The sequence below is a fragment of the Rhinichthys klamathensis genome, unplaced genomic scaffold (genome assembly GCF_029890125.1).
Source record: "Rhinichthys klamathensis goyatoka isolate OS25496 unplaced genomic scaffold, OSU_Roscu_1.1 h1tg000624l_1, whole genome shotgun sequence".
Taxonomy (NCBI): domain Eukaryota; kingdom Metazoa; phylum Chordata; class Actinopteri; order Cypriniformes; family Leuciscidae; genus Rhinichthys; species Rhinichthys klamathensis.
In genome coordinates, this window is record NW_026607073.1 from 532957 (window position 1) to 560339 (window position 27383).

Here is a 27383-nt window from a genome sequence, read left to right on the forward strand (position 1 = left end):
TGTCATTGTGTGAAGATGTTTTCAACTGTTAAGCTGCCAAATCCAATTGGGTGAATGAAGAGGCTCCAGGCTGTGTAACTACATTCCTGCCAAATTATTATTATCTCCCATTATCTTGCCTGTCAATTTAGATTGTAAGATTTAAACAATAAGAATATATATATATATATAATTAACAGTAACAATAAGAATATCACTAAGAAATATTTTAAAACCATAGTTCTGTAGTCTAGTAATGGTTAGGGACATTAAATTGGAATGTCTCCAGGGGGAACGAAGGAGATACTAAGATAACAATCCTTCCCTATTACCATGGTGTCTTTGTGTAAGGGCTGTAATGCAATGTTATTCCAATTGGTGTACCAAACGTTTTCAAAGGGGAAAACAACAAGCTACAACAAACTTATAATGTTGTTCCTTGCACAACATATGTGAGGTACCTTCAACTGTGTACATAATAAACAATAATTTTCAAGAATACTGTTGAATCTATCGAAACTATATTTTTAGATAATTATTGCATGCCCTCTGGTGGTAAAAATACACAATACATAATGTTGTACAACATGTCATACCTTCAATTGTTTTGTGAATTTTGTACATGTCATACTACCAACTATTAATATCCAAAGCCCTACTGTGAAACATTATGTGGGGACAACTACCACTTCGGAATGAATAGGCAAAAGTATCCTGGAGATTTGCACTGTGAAAGAAGAAAATCACACTTTCTCACACATGCCAAATGGTGGGAAAGGCCCAAATGGTTCCCATACCTCTTTTATCCTATCATGTATTTAAGAACATCTCATGAGTATTGTAGTATATTTATATTTTATGTTGGAGCATTGACTACATCTATTACTAAAGTTACAATTAGTCTTGCACACTTGCCATATTTAATCCTGCCTCTAATTTCCATATTAGAATTGTCTTGTCTTTTTTGGTTTAGAAATCATGCATGTGGGACAGATTAATCTTCAAGTGTTTCATCACTTAAGTGGTAATGATTGTTTGAAAGGATAAAAATAGATTTTGCATTTACATTAATTTAATTAAGTCAAAGTTAATCCTTTCTTATCTTTCAGTTAGTGTTTGACATGCATGTAGTAGTATGGCAGCATTGTCTGAGAGGTTAGAATAACTCAGATCTGCCAAACAAGCACGTCTTGACAAAAGCTTTTGACAAATGATTATTATATTATTGACACATGACAAATATATATATATATATATTCTTTAATTGTATGTGATTCTTTAAAGATAAATCCGCTTTCCTAGGGTAACTCCCAATTGTACAATAATATCTGGTTGTGGGTTTCAGCTGAATTTTATCTTTACAATCATTACATCTGAAAAGCAAATGGTATTCATTCTTTGTATTACACTTACCATTAAACATAGATTCCTGTTTCTATCAAAAAATGTCCAAACCACAAGTAATCGGAAAATAAACAATATTATTTAGGTTTCTCCTATGTGAATGCATTAACAGAGTGTATAACAGAGTTTCAACAAGTTTTAACTTCATGTGAGTAAAGTTACACACTAGTGCTACTACATTTTAGGATGAGGTGGAGATAAGCAGAAAGGGGGTGGGGCGCAACAATGGGACAATTTGTACCAAGCAAAAAAGAACAAAGTTTACGTTGTTAATTTCACCCCCTCACTATATAGTACTTTACTGACAAATCAGGTTTAATTATTCAGTTAATTTAATACAAAATGCCCATATAATTGAGAAACTGAATTGTTTCCTCAGCGTGTGTGCTTCTTTCTACAGGCTACGTTTACAAGTAAAGGGTGAACAGAACTCACTTTCTAGAGTCCAGACTGAAGTAATTTTGCTAATAACAACCTATTCAAGTGCTAAGTCATACATCACACGACGAATTCATTCGACCGTTACATGCATCGATAAGAATTGTAATAATGTTGTGAATTGTTTTGCATTCACAGCAGCATGTAAACATGGATTGGATCTCGCGATAAGTGCAACCTTCCATCTTGCCACGTTCCAGTGCTGGTACAAAAAAAACAGGAAAGAACTGGGCGGTCTTATTCCGCAGGTATCCACACGATTGAATAAGTCATCGACCGCTGTACGGCGATTGGATGACATTTTTATTTTCCCCGCCCACAGCGACTTTGTCTGAACAGCATTGGTCAAACGCTCGGTCGCTCAAAAGGGGGACGGGTTGCTCTGGGCCTCAGTGTACTATGAAGGCATAGGGATTTGATTTTACAGGGCATCAAGTACCAGAACTGAGACTGGAATTACGGTCAATTCGTAGTAAGAAACGTCGAAGAACTACCACTTGCAATGGCTAAGAGAAATACAAAAGGAACAGTTAAAAAAGGTATCTATGTTTACATTTTCTTCCGTCGAAAATAAGTGCATTTCTGCGAAGGCCTGATAGTTAATCAGGCGGCAACATTGATTTTGTTTATGTAACGTTAATATTTAAATGCACTGGGTAGGGTAGTTATTTATCAGCCACAAAGAGACACAACAAAAAGATACAACGGGTAAAAAAAAAGAATACACAGTGCATTGTGTCGACTACTGTATGCTATAACATTAGTTGTATTACACTGTAATCGCAAATAGTTAATTAATCGTCGGAGCGAGTAAGAACTTTTCAGTCGGAGTGGCGTGTATTAAATATCCCACTCCGATCGTGTCTGTGCACTTGGAAAATGGGAGGAAATGGTTGCTGAACTTCTGCATGCTTTTTGGTCTTGTTTGCACGAGACCCAAAAGGCCTAGTTTCTTGCACTGTTTTGTTAATTCCAACAGCAGCAAATGACCTATATTTTCATGTTTGCTCATCGTTGGAGTGAGAGTTGCCCCAGTGCGAACTCTTAAATGCTCACGTGTCAATATTGGGAGAGCATGGGAGGGGTTACACGTGGCCTCTAGGGTCCCATGTCACCACAGACTGTAATTAAAAAGAAAGTCTGCCACATTGCAGGACCCACTCTCCGGGTGTTGGGTTAGCTATCTAGCTACTATTATTGACTTTAGTAACTGCGTGGTTATTATGTAAGATTGGTAGATTTGTTAACTATTGGCCTTTTGAAGGTACATGAGCCCATACAGTAAAAATTTCGACACCGTGTATAGATTTCGCCATATAGATTGACTTTACACTGTAAAAAAGCTTGATAATAGATATAACTCCAATGCATGCAGTTATACTGAATTGTTCTCAGTCATGCACATTTTCAGTTATATTACATTTTTATGAGCTAATATTTTTGCATTAGGCTATTTGGTGTTGTGTGCATTGTCCTGTTTGTTGGGGCCAATGTGTACACTCTATTTGTTTATTAGCTACTGTTCTTGGTAAAGGCAGTTTTGTTCATGTAAAAGCTTAATTCATACCCGTGGTCATCTCTTGTTACAACTTGTTTTATAATGATGGTATCTATATCTTAAGTGCATAAAGTAGATATTAATTTGATATGTAAAAAGATACAAAATGCCACCCTGAAACTTTTCACTTTTTAAATTTTTTTTTTTACAGTATTTTAATTTAAAATGTTGGTGTCATTGAGGTGCCACTAGAACCTCAATTGCCTATGTGCCATAAGAATGCCTATTCTTATATGAAATCTGTCAAATATATTGGGGTTTTTATCCATTATGGAAAGCTTTTCCTGTAATGATATTTATCTAGTCTAGAGCTGGCCTGCACCCATTTTATATGCTGCATTTATAACAAAGTTAGATTGCAAAGCAAATGCATCAAAGTGACCTTAGCTGTTCATAAAGTGGTGCAATGCCCTCTTTTATCAAATGTCAAAATCATTCCTTTCAGGGATCTTTTCAGCAGCACAGAATAACTTGCAGACTTCCAATTAAATGGTAAAGAAATGACAGTCCGCCACGATGTGCTTGCACTTAATTTTTTTCTGTTCAAATAACCTTGCATGTTGTTTTTCAAGGGCATTGCATCTAATACATTTCCGTCATACATGGTTTGTGCAGTAAATGTTTTATTTGCTTTTGTTAAATGCAGTGTTTATCTCACAATGTTCAATTTTCTGGTTCATGCGAAGTTTGATAATACACTTGTGTGTAAGTTAACAAGTAACACCCTTCAGTCCTGATATTCTTATGAATGACAATAATATTTAACATTTTATAATGCCATACCAAATATTCCTATAATTTAATGTCTTGAATAATCTGACATATCTAACTGTTGTGACATCAGGACAACCCACTGGACTTTCAAACCAGTGTATGATCTATTATTCTAAAGGGGAGGTTTGCTGGTCATTCTAGATTCCAATCGGGGGTGTATGGTGCTGATAAGATCACATAAGGGGTTAATGTCCAGGGTTTGTTCCTGTGACCAGACACATACTGCTTGCTTTAAGCTGTAGGGTGTGTAGGTACGAATGAAGAAGAGGGTATTTCAAGGCACACATTCCACTACAGTCTTATGTAAGCTGGACAATGAACATTTTGTACCGATATGGCAAAAACAGTGCATGAGTAAAAAAAAAAAAAGTTGAAGCACTGTTATACATAGCAGGTTTAAATGTGGAAGGGGAAGATGTTAATTAGGTCACAATGGCAGCCGTTTGACTACCTGTAGATTTAGTGACGAGTTGAACCGAGCATGTGTGTCTTTAGGGGCGTGTCCTGTTATTTCCAAACATTGCATGCAACTTTGATCTATATCTGAAAGATTCAAATGCTCTTAATGCAGTTTTTACTTAAAAGTCCAAGCTTTGGGGTTTTGATTTGCTTTGCACATGAAAAGTACACTGCTGTTCAAAATGTTTGGGGTAATTTAAGATTTTCTTTTGGCACTTTCTCTTCCGCAAAGAATCCTAAGAAAATGATCTGTTTACACAAAAATATAATAATAATAAATGTTTCTTGAGCAGCAAATCAGCATATTAGAAGGATTTCTGAAGGATCACGTGACACTGAAGACTGAAGTAAAAGGAATAAATTAATTTTTAATTGGATCATCCTATTTATGTTTATTAACATGGAAAAAAATATTTTAACTATTTTTGTTTAAAGGTGCTCTAAGCGATGTTGGGTGACGTGTAATGTTGCCAAGTTAGATAAATGCTTTCATATAATGCACAAAAAGAGAAACATTACCAGAAAAACACGATAAAACGTTTCGCCACCTGAGGTTATAACTTTAGCTACCACAAGGACGCAATAATAGCAAGATAACGTTAGATTCGCGTTTCCCAGTCAGCATGAACAACGGCTCCGCCTCCGTAGTAAACAAATTTAGTCAAAGTTGTCATAATAGGCTATGAATGAACATTCAAATTCATGACAAACAGTGGGTGAAAACAATCATTCACACAAACTGTCACCCTATTGTGAGTTTGCTTGATCATTTACAATAGATCGATAGCTAGCTGCTAGAAACCAATATGTTGTATTCACCAAAGTTAGCGCTGACTGCATTGTTCTAGCTAATTATATCCTTGTGTTTGTTAGGCGAACATGAAAGTCCATTTAGAAAAACCAAACTGGATTTACCCACATGTCCAGCAAAAACAGAGCTACCTGAATGTCGGATTGGAAGGCAGCCCTTCTGCCGGCGGAGTTCTTGCCACCTTTCAAAGCAAAGGCTTTCCAATGTAAATTCGGAACTTCGCGCGTTCCTTCTACTTTTCCCTCTTCTTTGCATTTTTGCAATCTGTTCATCGGAACGTCGTCTCTTTGGTAGTGTGTCGGCCATATCAAACTTAAAGAGTTATAATTCTAACTTCCCTCTTCATGCTTCTCTCTCCTCCACACCCCCCTTCATGTGTACGCGCACTAACCCCCCAAACCCCACCCCCAAATCCTTCTAGTCGGTTATTGGCTGGAACAGTTTGTTTTGTTTCGTGGAGCGGGTTGCCCCCGTTTGTTTTTGTTGCCGTTTGTGGAGCCTGGGCTGTCTACAGAGACCGCATTTTTTTTACAGTGTGTTCAGGGGACAGGCAGCTAGCGGATAGTGATGAGATGTTTGCTGTATGTGACAACAAATGTTTTGGCCTAAAAAACACGTGACATCTAGCCTGGCAAGCCAAGACCCAGAGCCGTTGAAAAACAAGAGTTGCGACACTCCCATAGACCGCCATAGGAACTTTGGAATGCGGAAGTAACGCGTGTCGTGGAGCGGCCAATAGTTCCAAACACTGATAGTTCCAGCATTGAACCCCATTCATTTTCAGTGTTTCCGAAGTACACTCGCTGGTAAATTAATGAAATTACTGTATTTTTTAAACTTTTACACACATTAGCCGACCTCTCGTGAATCTAGTCAGTAATTAATAATAATTCATCACATTAATATAGCGCTTTTCTGGACACTCAAAGCGCTTCACATAGAAGGGGGGAATCTCCTCAACCACCACCAATGTGCAGCATCCACCTGGAGGATGCGACGGCAGCCATATTGCGCCAGAACGCCCACCACACACCAGCTTACTGGTGGAGAGGAGACAGAGTGATGAAGCCAATTGGTATATATATATGGGGATGATTAGGAGGCCATGAAGGACAGAGGCCACTGGGCAAAAGTAACTAAAACTGGCTACATAAAATATAACTAATGTTTATTGGAAGATAATAGGTTAATTGCAGCTATAGCTTACGTGACCAGCACTTCACTAACGTTAGCTAACTTACGGTAACCTGATGTATGTAATATATAATATTATATATACATTACACACACAATTCATTTATTTAAATGGGTTAGGGTTATGTGTGTATATATGCATATGTCAAAAATGTGTTTGTGTAATACATATACATAAATACACATGCATTCATATATATATATATATATATATATATATATATATATATATATATATATACATACACAATTAATATATTATGTGTTAGGGTTAGTTATGTGTGATTTAAATATATATACATGTATACTGTACACAGTACATCGTATGTATTTATGTGTGTTTTCTGATGAATGGTTTAACTTAGTCTATGATTAGGGAAGGATGAAGGGGTACATTAGCCATACTGAAATGAATCCCGTTAACAGTTATGGATCGTATGTTAAAAACATACATGTTATGGATCGTAGCCTATTTAGGAACATAGTTAATTCACTCATTAACTATCTCTCCAGTTTCATTTTATGAAGTTAAAATTTTACCGAACGTTGCTGCAAATATAGTCGTTGCTGTTAATGCATTCTACGTTATGGGATCAGTCCATTTCCCTCCAAAATTAAACACAAAAACTTATTAATGCTGTGTTTCTGTCCCTCCCCAGAAAAAAAATGCTATTATATGTATTTAAAGCAAGCGTCAACCTAATAATCAATGTACATTATGCGTCAATATTTACCGATAATTGCTGCAAATATAGCTGCTGCTGTCTGTCCCGCTTAAAATAATTCAAACTGGTTGTGAGCGCGGCTCTGTTTGGAACTATTGAGAGCTACACAAACCACGTGGCGGCGAGATCAAAGAGTGTCGCAACTCTCATATTTAACGGCTCTGGCCAGACCTACATCAATATATTAGGTCTGGGAACTCACAATTGGCATGCCTCAATCCCAGGGGTGGGATAAACAGTTGTCTTTCAAAATCCCTCTGAAGGGATTAGGAATAGGATAGCGCTTCAACCAACCAGAGCAACGAACGGCTGTGGATGAGGGAGTCCCATGCGTTTCCCCACCAGCGGAGCTAGTTGATATATTAAACTCAAAACGGTCGTCAAAACTCCGAACACATCTTCCTTTTTTAAGAATGACTTAAGTGACGTTCTCTTAACTCCAAGTCCTCCAGAGTCGCGGCCAAAGCCGATTCGAAAGACCGCTGTTCGCCAGCAGCATCTTCTTTGTTTTCAAGTAGCAGGGAAATCACGCGGAACCGTCACAACTCTGCTGTCATTATGTTAAGCCCGCCCACCAACTCTATACACGATGTGATTGGCCTGACCAGAGTTTGTTTTTTCCAGCTCGCTAGACCACACTGGCTGCAAATATTTTTTGCCGCCGCTAGGGTGCGTCTAGATTTCTAGGCTACGTGACATCGCTTAGCCTTAGAGCACCTTCAAATAAATACAACCTTGCTGCTACCTTTTTAACAGTAGTGTATCTGAAAGCTTATTGCTCTTTTGAGACAATTTTTTTAGAGAAATTGTGCTAACAGATACAGGATTATTTAAGCAAATTGGCTGGTTTGTTTTTGACAAATCCCAGCAGAAGCCACCACTAACATGTTTATTTCTTCATCAAGAAACTCGAGAGACCGGTCCTTGTATGGAAAATAAATAGTCAGGTCTCAGATTTACATGCTCCTCTGCCTGGAGGCTAAAGCCAAAGTTTGATTTGCATGTCGTTAAAACGCATGTATGTGACGACCAAGCATTGTATCCTCCATTCTGCACTGCTCTTTTGTTAAGTATAGTAATTTGGGTGACCAATCAGCCGTTTCAGCTTTCATATGTGACTAAGAAGAACAGCAGGATGGAGTGGGATTTGCCTCTACCCTTTCCGATGAGTGCTTGAGATTTTCTGGCTTTCAAGCGGACTGTTCTAAAAATAATCCATTTGCTGGTCGAGTTCCATATTAAGTTCCGGCTCAATTCACCAGGAACAAAAAGGCAGAAGACCTGCTGTTGTACAGGGGTTCGGGGTAGGATTTGGGTGAGGACGCTCTCTTCTCCACTTTGCCTGGAGGGATGGGGGAGCCGAATGCAGAGGTCAAGGTGGTGAACGAAGAAACCGGTATTAGTATTTGTATGGTTTTGGAATAAGCTTTTATGACAAGAGATGACATTTAATGAATCGCAGGGGTGTGAGAGGAAGCCTTAATATTTGAAAAATAATTTAATCATAATATAAAATTTTTAGTTAAATTTGTATTTTGTGTATATGAGCAGCAGTACAATTTTTATTTTTTATTTTTTTATTAGAGATTGCAGGAGTGCTTTCAAATGTCTTTTGTTATCAAATTTTCTTGTGAAGTTCGTATACATATGATACCTGTACAACATGTAAAAAGAGAATTTCTTTGTTGTAACACTTTAGTGTTGTGTATGTCTGTTACTAATGTTTGTAGTGTGCATGAACACACGTGTGGTTTGACCTAGCAGAACATAGCGGACAAAACACCTGTTCATTCTTCCCACTAGAGCTCTGAATGCAGATGTATTTATACCACGGTTCCATGAGGAGTGTCAACAGACCTCAGAATAACTGCACTCTTTTAGACTTTTGTCACCTTGAGATTACTATAGATTTCAAATGGAATATTTAAACATCTTTTAGGGAATCTTTTACCTGAATCGAATATCCCTTGAATCTTATACATGCATTTAAATATAGAAATAATTGATTGGTCTACAATAGATTTTCAGCTTCAAAACAAATGTTACATGCATATTGTATCAACTAGTGGCCTTGAGTGAAAATACTTATCCGTGCAGTAACACTAAAGGACTAATCTTGCATTTAAAGGCATGGTTCAATTCTGAGCATGTAGTCTTCATTCATACGTGTAGAGTGTTTTGCTGTGCTGCATTGAATTTGTTTAATGTATCAGTTGGTACTTTTCTTTTTATTTATTTCATCTTGCCATTGTGTATAATCTACCTTTTTTTTTGTCATTCAGAGGCCAAGCCGCAGCTGGCGCATAAGAATGGGAAGAAGGCAGAGGTTGGCGGAGGAACCTCGTTCTTCACCTGGTTCATGGTTTTAGCCCTTCTAGGTGTCTGGACCTCTGTAGCTGTGGTGTATTTTGACCTTGTTGACTATCAAGGTGTAATTGGTGAGTCTTTGGTTTCTCTTTTTTTCAGACTTTGTGTATATCTTGATTGTAGTATTAAAAATACTCTTATTACATTAATGTTTTTTGTATCTGGCCTTAATTTGCATGCAGCCAAAGCAAAGGACTTTCGCTATAATCTTTCAGAGGTATTACAAGGTATGACATCTGAACCAGTGATAATCACCACCATAAACCTAATTTCTTTGACATAACCTATCATTTTCAATTTCAACGTAGGGGAGTGAAAGGGTGATTTAATTTTTAGTGTCATTTTTCATACTTTAATACATATAATATATACAATACATGTATGTCTATAAACATGCAATATTGTTAACTTTTGAACAATATGTATGTTTTAACTATTTGAATGTATGATATAATAAATGCTAATGTAAATGGGATGACTTCCCAAGGAAAGTTGTAATAAAGCAGTTTCCATTTCTACACAATCATTTGTGTAGAACATATCTCTTTGAGAGAGAGAGAGAACATATCTCTTTGAGAGAGAGAGAGAGAGAGAGAGATAGAGAGAGAGAGATTTTAACATTAAGGACATTTCTTAGTTTAAAGTATCCAAAAGAGATATGTTCTATATATATATGGCACAGTGGATTACTCGCAATGCATGTCAAATTATTAAATCAGGTTCACTTTACTTTACTAGGTAAACTTGTGTCCTATGATGCTGATGGTGATGGGGACTTTGATGTGGAAGACGCTAAAGTACTACTAGGCAAGTGCACTGATTTCAATGACATTATTACCAGATTGTTTTGCATGACTGACTTTGGTTCACTTTTGTGCAATGACAAATTAAATGGGGCTAATTCACGTGCATGTTACTTTTCCATGCTTTTGTAATGATGTTTTTTTTTTCCAAACCACATGATGATGAGGTTATTGCCTTATTGCATGAGTTTGAGAATTAGACCAGCTTGCCAATATTATGTTTTAACGGCTACATAATATCATAAGGAGAGAAAATGAAGAATTATTTTCTCATTTTGTAGGTAGTTTAACTGATTTCACAAGTAACTGAGCCCTAAATTCATTAAAAACCGCCTCATTGGTACTTCCCATGCATGCATGTTCCTTTTCTCCTTTACCTCATATGCTTTTAATAGCATCTTTACCCACTTTTTTATAGCACTGAATCCTTATCTACTAAACCTTGCAAACCAAACCACCTCCACCCTCTCTCTGTTTTCTTGCTCTCCCACTGTTCTTTCTTTCCCTCTCTTTCTCTTTTTTCCTTATTTTCCCATTTGTGTAGGGCTGACCAAAGATGGCAGCAAAGAAAACTCAGACTCACTTGAGGAAGTCCTCGATATTTTAGCAGAAGAGGGCACTGATTGGTTTCAAGGTTTCTTCACCTTCCTTTATGACGTTATGAGTCCTTTTGAAACGCTAGAGGATGAAGAAACTGAGGCAGCAGCGGAAGATGTTGCTGGCGCGTCACAGACTGAAGGGGTTCAGGGCCAAAAGACATGCGTTATTTTAGGCCTTCAAAACCAATAGTTGTGTTTTCTACCGCAATTGTGACAGAAGCACTTTATTAGATGAGGACTTACTTCCTTGACGACTTGATTCTGTTCCTAACACTTGAAGAAGCATTTTGTTGGGAAGATTGCCAACAGTCACTTTGGAACCTGTGATCTCTTGAGAAGATGATGTCATTATGAACATTTACACCTTTGTAAATATTGAACTTGTGTAGTTTATGCTTTGTTGCAGCTCTTTTGCAACTTCTATTTTTAACTACTAATATACTACTTACCTTTTGCATATGACCTTATTGCTGAAAGATGAACATATCACCTTTGCTGCATGCCTCAGTTCCCTTATATCATGAACAATAGTATGTATTTCTATTTGAGTCTTGCAATTTAATACTGTACATTTGACATTCTTGTTTTATAATCTGATTATCATTTTTCTTTTTTGGCAGTGAATGTTTTATTTTGAGCCGTTTTAAATTACACAATTGCATTTTGGGATGATTTGCATCCCCAGCAACTCATCATTTTGTTTTGTATTTCCTTTAACCTTTTTGGTACTACAAAATAGGCAATTTTACATAACATTGTCAAGTTGTTACGTTGTTTTTTCTTTATTCTTATGCGAGTTGCCTTCTCACTCCTTTATCAAAGCTGTAGAGAATATTGATAGGCTTGGATATAAAGTATGTATATGTATATATATATATATATATACCACCCCTCTTGCAGTATTACCTCAATTAAATTCAGACAAGAAACTTGTACTATTGCCTATACCAGTGTTTCCCAAACTTTTTCTGCCGGGCCCCCCTTTTGTAGAAAATATTTTCAAGCCCCACCTACATGCTGTACACCTAGATGCACCTACATAAAGACACTCTCAGACTTCTCAACTTCAACGGGCTTCTCTTTGTTCATGATGTGAAGTCTACAAGTGGCGTCTTAACTTGTTCGGCTTCATACTGTCAGAAGCGAACATTGAGGCACGCAACACACTTGGTCTCTCTTCATTACCCGTCCTTGTATTGGTGTATCCAGGACGAGATATGCCTTGTCATACTTTCTTGTCTTGAGGGTGTCTACACTGGTCTACACCACAAATCGAACGTTACAAATCCAGTTGTCCTTTGTGTCTGAAGTTGCACAAGTGCTTGGAGTACATCAGAAATGGAGCGGAGCATCAGTTTATAGTCGGGAATTTGTCACATCGTGCCGCAACCAGTGTAGATGGCATCACTGATTATAATGGGTTCTAACTTCTAATTGATTTTGTCACGTTGTGACGATCGCGTCTGGAGTAGATGCGTTGTTTTGGTAGTTGATGTTTGAAATCAAGCGTGCCGCACAAACCCTGAAAGTAAAGCCAAAGCATCTAGATCACCCCCTGGTGACTGGTCCCTGTGGTATAGGTCATAAACCCCGCATCCCTGTGTTGTTCAACGGAACGTGAGACCAACTAAACAATTAAATTGCACTTCAAATATCTTTTTTCCAAATGTGGTTTCTGTCGTTTTTATCAAGCTGATGTAAGTGTGATGTAAGTGTCTGTTTTTAAAATAAGTTTGTTTTTAGTTAGTTACGTGATGCTATAAAAACGGTGGTGTTACATCATGATTGACAGCTGTGATTGACATGTTCTCTGAGCGAAGAAGTCACTGAAGCACCAACATACTTTTTTTTTTTCTGGATCTTCAGAGGACTGAGGAGATTGTATTTACTTTTTTTTAACAAGCCTCTTGTCGTACTGCAATCAACAGACATCAAATTTGGAGCAGAACGGAGCAGACATAGGCCACTTAAAAAAAAGTGCAGGGAGAGTGCGTTCTGCGAGTTAGGGCGGGGCGTTGATTTCGCGGCTTTACTTCCTGCTCACTACTGCGCAGGTCTGGTCCCGAGATCACTACTGTGCAGACTCAAGTCCCAAGATGTCAGCGACATATTGGGACACTGGCGGTTTCACTTCTCACCAATGGAAGAGAGCGAAGGGGCGTCGGCCATCTTTTTTTACAGTCTTTGTTTGAAATATATTCATTGTCTGCTTTGTTTACCTTGAACTAGCAGTCAATTCACAAACTTGTCCATGCTTGGTGCAGAACCATGCATCATTCATTTATATTTTTACATGGCTCCCTGCAATACTCAATTCTGACTCTTTAATCATGCCATATAGCTGTTATTCCATGATAACAACTGCTACAACTAATAACAGACGGCTCAAGCGGGTACTGTGAGTCATCTTGAGATAGTAAAATGTCAAATTAATGTTTTGTTCAATTATTTACTTGTATGGCAAGTAGTTTCATAATAAGCAAATGATTTCTTCAACCTGAAGAGATTTCTTTCGCATAACAATTTTCTGACTATACACTATCCCTTAGCCTTGCCACGCCCGCCTTTTAAAACTCAGAGGCACCCTAGTTTGGGAACCACTGGTCTATACAGACTTATTACTCATCTAACAAAGAGATTGCACATTAATTTCATCAGTTGCTCTAGACAAGAACTAGTTCAGAGTCCTTGTATAGGAGACGTCACCTGAACCCCAGAGTACTGTAACCGTCAACAATCAGTTCCTACCTGCCAATCTAAAGCTCCTGAAATAGTGTGCCTGATAAGTAATAATGTTTATGTACGGCTTCTGTATTACTAGGTGGGAATTGAGAGGGCTATGAGTGTCAATAACTTAAATAGTACTTGTGCAAAAAGTACAATTACTGCATACATATCAGGATTTATTTACAAAATGGCTGTTTGTGTGTCCTGAAGTGTATTCTAAGAGAATTAAGCGTGTAGAATTAGGTTTAGATTGAGGGATACAGTTCCCACTTAAGTAATTCTACCCTCAAACATTTCAAGTACAATTTTAGTGTTTATTTTTGGAAATGAGCAATTCAGATCCTTCGGTTTAATTATTTTGCTATTGTGGCCATATTTTTCCTTTGTTGTTTGGCTTTTTATTTGTGTTAATAAGATTGGGTATTCTCAAATGTACAAATAGCCACTACTTGCAGATTTAATTTGGGTGATGCACATTGTAAGGTGTTTGTATCAATAGCATAAGCATACTATTTACTAAGATTTTCTTTTCTCTCAGCAATATTTAAAAGTATGCATCACCAACCATTACATAAGTCATCGAGTGTTTTGTATAACAAAAATGTACAAGAATTAGTAGCCATCACTGACTTAAATTTGCACTGTCTCATTTGCACTAGATGAAAAGTCTAAAGATGTTTCCAGGAGAAAAGGAGGTATTTTGCACACTTGATCTGAGTGCATGCAGCAGACATGTCTCTTGTGTGGTTTGGGATTTTCTAAGTTTACTTGATCGACTTGTTTCTGTTTGCATGACTGAGCTGACATCAAATTTTTTAAGCTATATGTCATTTTTTCTGTTTAACCAAGACGTGTTTAACAATAAGACCTCTTGTAGTTGACGTTTATGAGCCTGCATGAACAATGACATTTTTCCAGGCTATTTGCAAATAATATTAGGGAACTGTGGACTTGTCATAAACGTATCCTAACTACATTGTCTTCTAGCGTAATGTGTAGAGCAGTGGTTCTCAACTGGGAAGCAAACTTCCAAGGGGGCCACTGGATGACTTAAATTATGTAAATTAGGTTTGTTTTATATATCTTTACAATTATATAACTTCATTAAAATGTAATGATTTTTGTTTTCCATAAACAACCATTTATCGAAAAACATGCAGTTCTTGAAACTATTGCAATCGAAATAATTCATTTAGAATATCAATTACAGCAGAAATACTTTGGCCTAAATGGCCGGCCTTTGAATATTGTGTTGAACAATTGGGAGGCCTTTTAATTAAATCGGTTGAGTGTAGAGGATATTCTAACATACTAATAAGGGAGTTCTGATATGAAGTGATTTACATCTTTCCAACTAATTGCGTTTTGGGTTGAGGTGTGCGTAGTGTTAGAAATTCAGTTACCATGATTACGTCATCAAACAAAGTTTCTCCCCAGAGCTTTCCCATGCCAAAGATGTTGGTTTGAAGCTAAGGGAAGCTCTGAAACAGCAACTCACTATCATCCATGAAAGAGTGGAAGCCAGGAAAATAGCTAAATTGGCACTGGCAGAAGTGAGGAACATCCTAGTCAAAGAGGAGAAAGAGAGGACCTTGAACCGCATCAGAGAGGAATCCGAAGCCAAAGCTTGGGAGAGGGCTGAGGCTCGACTGACAGAGGAAGGGGAGAGAATAGAGAAAGAGGATGTTGAAAAGGCCATGGAAAGAATTAGAAAGGAGAAGGAGGGAAGAGAGAAACTGGCAGAAAGTGAAGAAGCAAAGAAGACTAAGGTGGAAAAGGATGAGGTGAAAGAAAAGCCAGAAGTTGAAAAGAAAACCCATGAGAAACCCGTTGATTATGACGTTAAAAAGGTTGAGAAAGATGCAAAAGGCAAAGAATCCAAGAAGGCTGCAGCTAAAAAGAAACTTTAAGGCATTAAATGTCAGAACATTTTGTCTTTTGTGTACATTGTGTTAACATCGTGCTGAACTTGATCTCAGTCCGTTATGAGCAGTTTTCAGAGACCACCCTTATAGGCCAAAGGCAAGACCTTTTGTCTCTATGTTCAGTGATGTTAATCATAACATTGAGATTAGTAGAAGCAGAATCAGAACAAGGTGCTATGCTGATTGTCAGGTGGAATTTCTTTTATTTCCCTTAATGTTTGTTTTGTTTGAGGGTAGGATTTTTGGTTTACTCTTACGAAATACTAGCTAGTGTGAGATTTCAACATTGGTGTTTTTCTGATTTTGTTCATTTATAATAAATAAAAATAAGTTGCATTACTTAACTAAGAGTGAAAATGATTGTGTTATCAATAAAATATGAGTATCCTGATTTGATTTTTCGGTGCTTTGAGTGTTTTCTTTTCAGTGTTGATTGATATAAGAACAAACAGTTGCACAGTATTGAAATGGGCCTTTTTTCTCCACAAGAATGCCTGTCTGTCCCTCAATAATATCTATAAACTTTTCTATAAATATTCCTTTTTTCCTCTCCTCTGTTTTCCCTATTTGTCTGTTTTTAAAATCTCAAACACATACCTTTGTGTCTGTAAAAGTTAAATCTATACCTGTAAAACTAAAATCTCAAAAGTAAACCAAATGGCATGTAAAGGTGATTCAATGCACTTCATAGGTTATAGTCATATGCTTGTTTTATGTGATTTATATTTTAAACTTGCCTCATGTATGCACATCCACATGTAAAATCCTCAGGACTGAAAGATAAGCCCACCATTGAGAACAGTGAACCGGTTAAGGCAGCCTCTGCTGAACCTGTGGAAGAAGGTAAAGTAGAATCACACATGAGTTTTAAGCAATATATGGGTGCAGTGAGAATTTATTGATGCATAGATCATAGAAATATCTTAGAAATATCTAAAATAAGATGTAGGGTTTTATAACCCTAATAGACATTGTGATATGCAAATTTGGAAAGTAAATGAAAATATGCAAGTTACTGCCATTATTACAAAATGAAATGTAATGATTGCCTGGCAATGAAATTATTCTGTCTTTTAAAAAAAGAATATATATATATATATATATATATATATATATATATGTAATATATGAAAGAAAAAACTTGTTTGACTGCAGGGGAATTAACTTTATCTTGCGTATGGATTAAACATTAACACTACACAAGGACTGTGTACTATTATGCATATGCACCACTTGTGTACTATATAGAAATTATTTTGATGGTCACCTATGAACACTTGTATCTGAAATGCCCACCAGTTATAAACTAGCCTTGCCACATACCACAAAAAGCTCTTGTGTAACATGATATGAGAGTAATCACATTAACCTGTTATGAATAGCAGACATGCATGATTGATCTAGTTTAAATCTTACTCAAGCATTATTGCACAAGCACCTTTATGACGGATAAACAAAGGGTTTTAACAATAAATTTAAAAAACGAGCTAAACTGTATTTTTTATTCCCTTCGAATTAGCTCCAGACTCTATTGTGGAGGAAGAGATCCAAGCCATTAAAGTTGAAGAAGCTGCTCAGCCGCCACCAGGTACAACTTTTAGGATGTCCTTTGAAGTTAAAGTCTGTAATTGTTGCTATTTTTTTACTCATAAGTATTGTGATTTATGTGTTTGCATGCCATGTAGTATATACAAAAAAATATATCTTTGCGTAAATTTACCTAACCTCTGAATTGGATCATGTATGAAATATATTGGCACAATAGGAGCATAGTATAATATTAGATTTTATTATAATTATTTTTAGTTGAACTTTATTTTAAGGTGTGTCTGTTACAGTGTATTTATACATTTAGTACTGAGTAAGAATAATGAAATACATGTACGGTTACTATAGGGATAGGATTAGGGTTTGGTTTAGAGTTAGTTGCATGTAATTATGTATAATTTATAGTTATTACTACAGTAACTACATGTGTAACACGGACAGTGCAAAATAAAGTGTTACCTTATTTTTCCCTTGCAGAACCAGAAACTGTGGAGGAGGAGCCAGTTGCTGAGGAAGAGCCTATTGCTGCAGAAGAGGAAGTAGCTGAGGAGGAACCAGAGGTTGAAGAAGAGCAAGAAGTTCCCGAGGAAGAACCTGAAGTTGTGGAGGAAGTGCCAGAGGATACAGACACTGTTCCAGTTGAGGAAGAGGCTTTTGAGGAGGCAATGGAAGAGCTTGCAACAGAGGAAGAGGTCATACCAGTTGAGGAAGCTGCTCCAGTGGAAGAAGATTCATCAGTTGAAGAGAAAATAGAAATAGTAGATGAAGATACACCAGAGGAGGAGGTAGTTGAAGAGGTTGCACCGGTGGAAGAAGCAATTGAGGAAGTGTTGGAGGAAGGTGATGCACCAGTGGAAGAGGTAATAGAAGTAGTAGAAGAGAATGCACCAGTAGAAGAACCTGTTGAGGAGCTTGTACCGGTAGAATCTGCGGACGAGCTTGAGCCAGTAGAAGAAGCTGTTGAGGAGCTTGAGCCAGTAGAAGAAGCTGTGGAGGAGCTTGAGCCAGTAGAAGAAGCTGTGGAGGAGCTTGAGCCAGTAGAAGAAGCTGTGGAGGACCTTGAACCAGTAGAAGAAGCTGTGGAGGACCTTGAACCAGTAGAAGAAGCTGTGGAGGAGCTTGAACCAGTAGAAGAAGCTGTGGAAGAACCTGAACAAGTGGAGGAACCTGAAATAGAAGAGCAAGTGGAAGAAGTAGAAACACCTGAAGAGACAGTTGAGGAGTCTGTAGAAGAGACTGTAACAGAAGAGGAACTTATAGAGGAAACAGATGAGGCAGGTCAGGAAGATGAGGAAGTAGAAGACTCCATAATGGAGGAAACCAAGCTTGATGAAGAGAATATGGAAGAAGAGGGTACGTTTTCTTGCTTTTGCGTGTTCACTCAGGTGGTGATTATGCAGCAACAAGGAATAATACACAAAATGTCTTGTATATTAAAATAGTACATTCATGTGGATGTAAACATCTGTTAACATCAGATACTGCACAATCGGAGACAAGAGGAAGTAGACAAATTTATAGATTTTACACTGAACAGATGAGCAGTTCTTTGTTTACTTTGTTGTGAAATGTGCCTGTCTTGTTACAGAGGATGCAGCTTCTGAGGAAGAGCAGGCTGAGGAAGACTTTGCAGGTTGATAATTTCCTTTTATGTTTGTGCAAAACATATAAAGAATTGGAAGACTTTCTAATGTGGAAAATCTGTACAGAAATTTGTAGAATCATACATTCTATGCTTAATGTCTAACACACAATTATATTTCCTTGCTTCTTAATTAACAGAAGATATTAACCAAACAGAAGAACTTGAAGAAGAGCCCACAGGTAATACCATTTTGTCATTTATATTCCTTTTCAAAATGGGTGAAAATGTTATATGATTAAGGACAATTTCTTTAACTCTGGCATTTTAATTCTCCCCTCTTTATATATATATATATATATATAAACGGTTAGTTCCGATCCTTGATTCTGATTGGTCAGTAGCTGTGTTTTATTCACGATAAAACACGGCTATGACCGCTTCACCCAACGGTTCTATGTATCGTTACACAACACCCCTAGCAACCACTCTTGGCAACTTGGCAAACACATTTGATCTCATTGATATTGTTCATTGTATAGTAGAGTATTGTGAGAGATCGAGTAAGCGAGTGTACCTGTATTTACAGTAGACATAGCATTTTCCTTCAGGTCAGTCCTATATTCATAATAAAAAAATCCTTTTGAATGTCCGCGGCGATATTTTGTCCTTCTAACAGTTAAGTGGTTTTCCCGTGCCGATAGTCATCTGTCAGTTGCTAAGTTTGAGTCTTTTCAATGTAAAAGTCTTCTCTACTGACTGACTCACTCATAAAGACAGTCTTTGCCATGTATGTGTTTAACAATTCTATGTAATTTGTTCATAATCTGTTTTATCAAAAAGGTGTTTTTTCTAGTTCACATATGTACAAAATGGACTGTCTCTGCCTAATACAGTGTCTGCTTCAACTAAAAACATCAGCTGGTTAAGTGTATTTAAATGTCAATCATTTCATGTTTTACAGAAACATAAAACATTAGGAAGTGTGTAAGATGCGGAGAGGACCAGCACCACATGGCATTCCACTGGAAGTGTGCAGCTGCCGATTCCCACCATGGAGTAAAAAAAAGAGAATGCTACTATATTACCCTTTCATTTTCCTGGACTTTTTCTTTTTTAATACAAGCCTTTCTGTTAATTGATAATGCAGTGTACAAGTACACATTTATTTGAATGTTTTGTCAACATTTGTTTGGTGGTTTGACCCCCCCCCCCCCCCCTTCCCTTTTCTAATCCCTATTTTGTAATTACTGACAAAGCTTTTTCCCCATCCTCTAACATAGATGTGAAGTAGCCATTTCTTAATGATCAAGGATGATAGTTTGGTTTCCTATGTATGTACAAACACCACCATGTTGCTTTGTAGCTCAGAGATCTTCACATTCATCAGTGTCTCTCTTCGTTAAATCTAATTGCTTTAATGTGAAGGTACTATGCAAAGCTGCACTGATCTTTTGCTCTTTTTACCCTTAGGTTTTGTACTACCAATATGTATTGAGTCTACATTTCCAATGTTGCATATCAAGGACAAGTTTATGCTGGCAGGTTAACCAAGATAATTGCTATGTGAACTTTGTATGAATGGGCGTGCATGTGCATGTTTGTGTCAATTTAAAAAATCTTGTTTAACTTTATGCGAAGCAATCATTTGAGCCATTTTTCTCACTAGTATGTATTCATGGTGTTTTCCTATGTGTTTTTCAGTGTATGGTCAACATTTAAGTACCTCTGTTGGTATTTTCCTCAATACTGTAACTGTTTTGCTAAGAGCTCAGAGAGTGGAGAACTTGTTTTTGCATTTCTTCATATTTAGATTTCACATTTTTTAATTCAGAAGCATATCTCTGCTCCCCATCAAACTTTATTTATAGTCATGCCTTTTTCAGTAAGTCTTGTTTCATAGGCTCATGATTTGACAAGCTCTATTTCAGGCAAACACTCCAGCTGCTGTGCAGTGTGCGTATGAGAAACCGTGTTGTTTAATGGGATTGTCATCTTGTGTAATAACTGGTGAAGGATGCCCACATAAATATGGAGCACCCTACTTTACAAAATGTTTTATTTTTGTAGCAGGGTAAAGATTTTTCCTAGTGCTTTTTGTGGGACATCACAAGTCAGTATGTGCTAATTAACTTGTCAAATGTAATGCACTGCCTATGGATTGAATTCTCAGTGCATTTATTCTGGCCCTTTCAACTGTTGCAGGCACATCTGTAAGAATACAATATAGAAACAATACAGTTTTGTTGTACTACATTCAGAAAGGAAGATGACTATGGTATTTTGTCACATTAATATCGCAGAAAGACAAAAATTGTTTGTATTTGCTATTAATGTTGTCATGGTTTTTATCACAATAATGTAGCTTTCACCCTCGATGCAGAGTAAACTGTTAAGAAACTGAAAACAGGTTTGATCTTTTAAAGGAAACCCAATTCTGGCTCCTGAAGTGTTTCACTGTGGATTCTTTTATTTTTTTTTCATTTTTTTTCATTGTAATGTTGTGTGTTACACTGTGGTTTTATGGGGCCTGCCAGAATAGATGTTGTTTTTGTGCTAGACTTTAGGAAATTCTGCAAATCTCTTCAATGGTTTCATAACATATACTGGCTGCAATGTAGTTTTTAGGGTTTTCTTCTTTCTACAAAACTAGAGGGTGTTTTCGACCCCTAACACTTTTGAAGTCAATGTGAATTTTTAAAGTGGTATTAATTTCTTGTTTAGGATTTTTAAGGAATTCTTTTATTTAGAATTTGACACTTTATAGTCAAATTGAATTAATTCTACAAAAGTGTTAACTTCTCAAAGCCATATGTGAAAGGTTGGGTATAGCAGCTTTAGTATGGGTCGTGCTCTAAGGGACAGACCCCTCACAACCAGCAATAATACCATGTGTATAGGGGGTAATTCTTTTATTGAAATCCACATACAAACAGATGTTTACTCAAGGCTTTCTATTCAGAGGTTTACATGAAATCCTGCTGTATAGGCTAACTCATTTTAAGTTATTGAGGCATTGAAATTATATGGAGTTTTGGGTGACATAAATCTGTAAACAACTGTAAATGTTTTGTTTGAGTGCTGCAATAAAGGTTGGGACAACAAAGTCGCATAGTATTCTTTTTTTGTTTGTTTACAAAAATCCATCCCGATCCATGTAATAAATACAACAATAAAAAAAGAAGCACGAAGACCTCTTAAAATGTTTGTTTTTTATGATGTCTATTGAAAAGTAAAAATAGGGAGATTTCTGTTGTCCAAAGAACAAAACGTAAATTCAGAGAATACACTTCACAGCATTTCACATTTAAATACTGATTCATAGCAAATACTACATGCCCAGATCAAAGGTTCAGGCAGTTGCTAGGATGCTGAAAGAAAGAAAGACATACGGCGCATGCGTATCAGTAATTTATAAAAAATTTTTGAAGAACGCGCCTGTGCTAAACAGAACATTTAAACGTATAGTATACTATATAAAAGAAATGGGATATTTCATTGTACTAAATGCTTAGGCAGTTATTTGAAAATAACCCCATGGTTTAGGGTTAATCTCGTCGGGTCCTCCAAGAAGAACCCGGAAACACAACATAACAGCAGAAAGTCTTCATTTCGCCGGTCATTGATTGGTAAGATTTATGTGTTATTATTGTGTTATTGTGTCAAGTTCGTTTTTGGAATGTCGTTATACGCGTAGATCATAATGCATTGTTTGCACCGATGTTTAGATTTGGCTAAATGATAAATGGCGATGAAAGGAAGTAGATTTGTACATCTTCACTAAGAACTCATCTGTCATGCAGTTTTAAGATGAACACGTATAGATTGCTCAGACATACACTTTATGGATGATAAAATGCTTCAAATGCTAAAGTACCGTCTGACATTACTGGGTTTCTAGTTGCCAGCTGATTTAAGCTTTTTATGTTTACACTTGTCCTCGACTTAGACTTTGAATTTTAAACTAAGAAATATATCTAATAAAAACATGATTCTATTTCATTTCAAAATTGTGATAATTTAAACAGAGAGTGAAATAAGTGCACATAATTTCAGTATTTATTGTGCAAAATGTGGTGGAAATTAGATGTGGTGGAAATGACACTGAAGCACTTTTTACCAGCCACCACTGTCAAAATGGAGCTTAAATGAAAGACATATTATAATTGATTTAGGTTTTACAGCAGGTAAAACATTAATGTCAAAAAGATTCTATATATATATTTTTAAAAGGTTCTCAAATGATTACATAAAACTTTCATGTTTAAAGGTTTTTTTCTTCTTCTAGTGATGACGTATGTGTATGCGCTGTTTAATGCAATTTATTCCAAATAAATATTGAAATAAAATTAATTCATTAAAACTAGATCCATAAAATGATCCCATAATGGGAACTCAAATGTTATGAAGCGCCTGACAGAACCCTTTAAGGTTCTATATTGAATCTTTTGTTCTAAAGGCCAATTCACACTGCACAGACAAACACCAACAAGTTGGCCGATGTATTTAAAATGTTATGAAAAATAACTGTCATGTTCACACTGCCCTAATAGACACTGAATAACGTGAATAACCTGAATAACGTGAAAACAAACCCCGACCAACGGCAGCAGACGCCGACAGGGGACCCAACAAACGTGAATTGGCCTTAAGAGTGTAGTACGTTTTTGCTATGGTAGGGGCGTTTTAAAGAAAGTCCTCGACCCAGTTGGAGGCCTATTTATAGAAAGAACACTATATAAGGAGTGTGTGCTGGGGTTAAGGGACTGCCAGAAAAGTGGTAAAAATATGGAATTAATCAGTAACAAGCTGCCTCGTCGAATCAAATGAGGTTTAAAATGCAGCTTTTATCTAGTGTGACTCCTGAATCGATTTAGAGCAACATTACATAATAAGATACATCTGATATTGATGAGAATAAATATGTGTTTTTATGTCCAATCAGAAAGGGGCTCTCACAATGCCTGACCTTTGGCAGGATGCTATGGACCATGCCGTGACTGTGGCCAGGAAATCAGGAGAGGTGAGATAGCATCGTTCTTTTAAACGATGCAATTTTGTTGTTGTTGTAATTTTCTTCTACTGAAACCTTGTTATCTCTGTTGTCCTCAGATTGTGAGGAATGCTTTGCAGAATGACCTAAAGATCATGTGTAAAAGCTCTTCTGTTGACCTGGTCACTAAAACAGACCAGAATGTGGAGCAACTTATTATTACGTCAGTGAAGGAGAAGTTTCCTGGACACAGGTATTGAGTCCTTCATGCTTACACAGTTTCCAAGATAGAGCATATTGAATCTAAAGTAAAGAGAATATACCATAGTCTACTCTGCTCCTGTTTGTTTCAGTTTCATTGGTGAAGAGTCAGTGGCTGCAGGAGAACCTTGTGTTTTGACTGAAAACCCAACATGGATTATTGACCCTGTGGATGGGACCACTAACTTTGTGCATGGGTAATTTATTAAAATTGTATTCACTGATACAGTGGGGTTCAAAGGTCTCAGACCACTAGTGAAATTAAATAAATGTAAATTAAAAATAAATAAACAAAGAGAATAAACAATTAAATATGTCATATTTGAATAGACCATTATCACATTTCCGGGGTTGTCAGAAGCGGAAGTCGTCATTGTTGGGTTAGAATATGTAGCGGTGAATGAGAGACTACATTAAATATATTTTTTGTGTTCCCATTTGCTCAAATAGCAAAAGAAAAACTCCACAATAGTGTTTTCACAACTTTCAAAAAGAGGAAAAAAATAGAGCGAGATTGATAATGGCAGTCGAAAGAGAGAAAGACATCAATTTTACAGTCACTCCAACCCGATCTCACGGCAATTCGTACAAATTTTACGTACAAATTCATACGACCTCACTCGTACATATTTTACGAGTTGCCCAATTCGTATGAATTCGTGCGAATGACCTACACCTGACCCCGCTCCTAAACCTACCCATCACGTGGGTTTAGACAAATCGTACGAATTCATTAGCCACCTTTTAATCACTCGTGCGAATTGGTCGTGAGATAGCGTTGGTCACTTCCACAGCCTGTAATAGAAACACTTTCACTTGTAAAATATTTTTTGTAATTTGATGCAAAGATCATATATTACAAAGTATAGTGTTATAAATGTACATACATTAAAAAAAAAATGAAAATGTAAAAAAACAATATTTTTAATAACAAATTACAAATCAGCATGACATTTTGAGTGAAAGTCAAAATTTCATATGAATTTTCAGGCATAACTTTTATTTCTTTTATTTAATCTTAAAAATGTCAGTTTATTTCCAGGTTTAAATGGGATTTTAAACCCCAGATTTTCAATGTGGTCTCAATTTTGGACCCCACTGGCATATGTTCAGGAAAGTTAAATGACTTTTATCACTATGAGAAACCCTTAAGTCGGGGACACAGTCAACGACTGTAAGGACAATTATGAATGTAATTTCACAGTCGGTGTTTAAAATCTGCTCCAGTTGTCGGAAACAGTCTGTGTATTCAGTTGTCTTAGAATATTTCAGCTAGTCGTTAAGTGTGTCCCTGGCATTAGTGAGACATGCTATATCTGATCAATTACATATTTGACTTATACTTTGCGACTTTTCATACTTTTCTAGCATGAGCTACACTAAATATGCCTTCCTTTGTCCAGATATCCATTTGTTGCTATATGCATTGGCTTTGCTGTCAACAAAACGGTAAGCATCATTTGCTTCCAAATGCACTTTTAGAATAACAAATTGACAGCACTTGTAATAGATCTTTGCAACTGTGTGGTTAGATGAAATATCCTACTTTTTCTTGATCATTTATCATGCCTTTGGAAGTTTATCCAGTGTGAAGAGTGTCTGTCAAACTCATCATTCTTCTATTGCAGTTAGAGTTTGGTGTGGTTTATAGCTGCATAGAAGACAAGATGTACACTGCTCGAAAAGGGAAGGGTGCTTTTTGCAATGGACAGCCGCTGCAAGTGTCGGACCAAAAAGGTGACCTTCCTTTCTTCCTGAGCATGTTGATCCACTTGCATTCCATGTTTGTTTGTTGGCAGTCATCTGAATTCTCTCCAATTGTTTCCAAATCATATAACAGAGATTAACCAGTCAATCATCGCTACAGAGTTTGGCTCTAATAGAGATCCTGAAATTGTTGATAAGATTTTCTCTAGTATGAGGAAGATCTTGTGTCTGCCAGTTCATGGGTATGTGTCACGTTTCTTCCACACACAGCTCATGTGTACACGATTATACTGTGATGTGCATTAACAAATACCTCTTGGATATTCATTTAATTTCCTTCCTAAGGATACGTGGTGTTGGATCTGCTGCCATCAACATGTGCTTGGTTGCATCTGGTTGTGTAGAGGCCTATTATGAGATTGGGATCCACTGTTGGGATGTAGCAGCTGCGGCAGTCATAGTCTCAGAGGCAGGAGGAGTTCTCATGGATGTTGAAGGTAAAAAGAGCTCTTGCTAGCATTCAGTTTTTTTTTATACTTAAACATTGCTCAACATTTATCATTTAATTTTTTTTTCAAAGCTTGTTTTATTTTTAATTGTAATTTTTACAACAATTTAAAAAAAAATAGCGTTAGATAACAATAACGCTATTTTGAATGTTTACGCCAACTGTATCTCATTACTCTATTTTTGTCAGTAGTTTGCTTTTCCAAAAGATGTTTTTAGAATTACTTATTTTATTAAATTTGAATATGATTGTTGTGTATTAGCATGTTTCCCCCCCCCGTAAAATGTCCACAGGTGGACCGATGGACCTGATGTCTAGAAGAGTTGTTGCAGCAAATAACAACATAATTGGAGAGAGAATCATAAAAGAGATTGAGGCATTTTCAGCTGTTAGAGATGACGCACCGGTGGACCCTAGTATAAAATAAAATTTATTTTTAAGAAGGCTCCTGTGCTATTGAAGTATGATATTATTTGTACATTTTAAATTCAGCACACTTTATCATCTTCTGTATGTTGCGTAAATGATTTTTGTCTCACAATGGTGAAAAATGTATTGTTTAAAGCTATGTGCAAATGTTTGATTATAAACGTATATAGCTATTGAATGTGGAATTCATTGCCATTAAATATCTTTTACTTGTATATTTTATATACCAGTTCAATAAACAGTAAGTTAATGAGTAACTTACCTTTGACACCTTACCTATTTTTGCTCAAACAGCGGAAGAAGTTTCAAACGACTTCGAATCAGCCGTTGGGTTTCCAAACACAGTAGTGTTGCTTCCGAATGAGTGTTTTGCATGAATCGATTTAGTAAATTAATCACCGACTCACTGATAAATAATACACAAAAAGCCACTTTCTCCTACCCACTGGCGTAACAATGTAACCTGCTGAGAGAGCGCCTGTCTGGCACGGACAAATACAGACAAGCGGAGTGATTCCAACAGTAAACAGCTCCAATGCCAGCTTTCTTGGAAAAACTTCTAATACAAAAAAAATAAAAATTCACAAATATT

General features: G+C 36.7%; 2 protein-coding genes across 5 annotated transcripts; both read left to right on the top strand.

The window, feature by feature from the left end:
• The first annotated feature begins 2200 nt into the window (after window positions 1-2200).
• asph (aspartate beta-hydroxylase) lies at window positions 2201-22002 on the top strand. 4 transcript variants are annotated; one of them, XM_056240951.1, is made up of 10 exons: window positions 2201-2360; window positions 9625-9780; window positions 9892-9936; window positions 10448-10516; window positions 16535-16606; window positions 17283-17351; window positions 17789-18664; window positions 18900-18944; window positions 19094-19135; window positions 19858-22002. In XM_056240951.1, exons 1-10 carry the CDS (start codon window positions 2324-2326, stop codon window positions 19863-19865), a joined length of 1419 nt encoding a protein of 472 aa, XP_056096926.1. In that variant the 5' UTR covers window positions 2201-2323; the 3' UTR covers window positions 19866-22002. The 4 variants fall into 4 exon arrangements, with proteins under 4 accessions (XP_056096926.1, XP_056096925.1, XP_056096927.1 ...); XM_056240950.1 differs by lacking the exon at window positions 2201-2360 and adding an exon at window positions 8594-8738; XM_056240952.1 differs by lacking the exons at window positions 2201-2360; window positions 19094-19135 and adding an exon at window positions 8594-8738.
• Window positions 22003-22380: 378 nt separating this feature from the next.
• On the top strand, window positions 22381-27048 carry impa1 (inositol monophosphatase 1). Its single transcript, XM_056240954.1, has 9 exons — window positions 22381-22522; window positions 23839-23916; window positions 24006-24139; window positions 24240-24344; window positions 25551-25596; window positions 25776-25884; window positions 25988-26096; window positions 26200-26351; window positions 26656-27048. The coding sequence occupies exons 2-9, from the start codon at window positions 23854-23856 to the stop codon at window positions 26787-26789; spliced, it is 852 nt and encodes a 283-aa protein (XP_056096929.1). The 5' UTR covers window positions 22381-22522; window positions 23839-23853; the 3' UTR covers window positions 26790-27048.
• Window positions 27049-27383: the final 335 nt, after the last annotated feature.

What these genes read in the sequence shown, in the direction of transcription:
- asph (XM_056240950.1), top strand. Translation starts at nt 8,693, where the DNA reads ATGGGGGAGCCGAATGCAGAGGTCAAGGTGGTGAACGAAGAAACCG. An exon ending in AGCTGCTCAGCCGCCACCAG is followed by an intron (nt 17,352 to 17,788) that starts GTACAACTTTTA and finishes TTTCCCTTGCAG; the next exon opens with AACCAGAAACTGTGGAGGAG. An exon ending in AGAGAATATGGAAGAAGAGG is followed by an intron (nt 18,665 to 18,899) that starts GTACGTTTTCTT and finishes GTCTTGTTACAG; the next exon opens with AGGATGCAGCTTCTGAGGAA.
- impa1 (XM_056240954.1), top strand. Translation starts at nt 23,854, where the DNA reads ATGCCTGACCTTTGGCAGGATGCTATGGACCATGCCGTGACTGTGGCC. An exon ending in TGGCCAGGAAATCAGGAGAG is followed by an intron (nt 23,917 to 24,005) that starts GTGAGATAGCAT and finishes TGTTGTCCTCAG; the next exon opens with ATTGTGAGGAATGCTTTGCA. An exon ending in TTGTGTCTGCCAGTTCATGG is followed by an intron (nt 26,097 to 26,199) that starts GTATGTGTCACG and finishes TTCCTTCCTAAG; the next exon opens with GATACGTGGTGTTGGATCTG.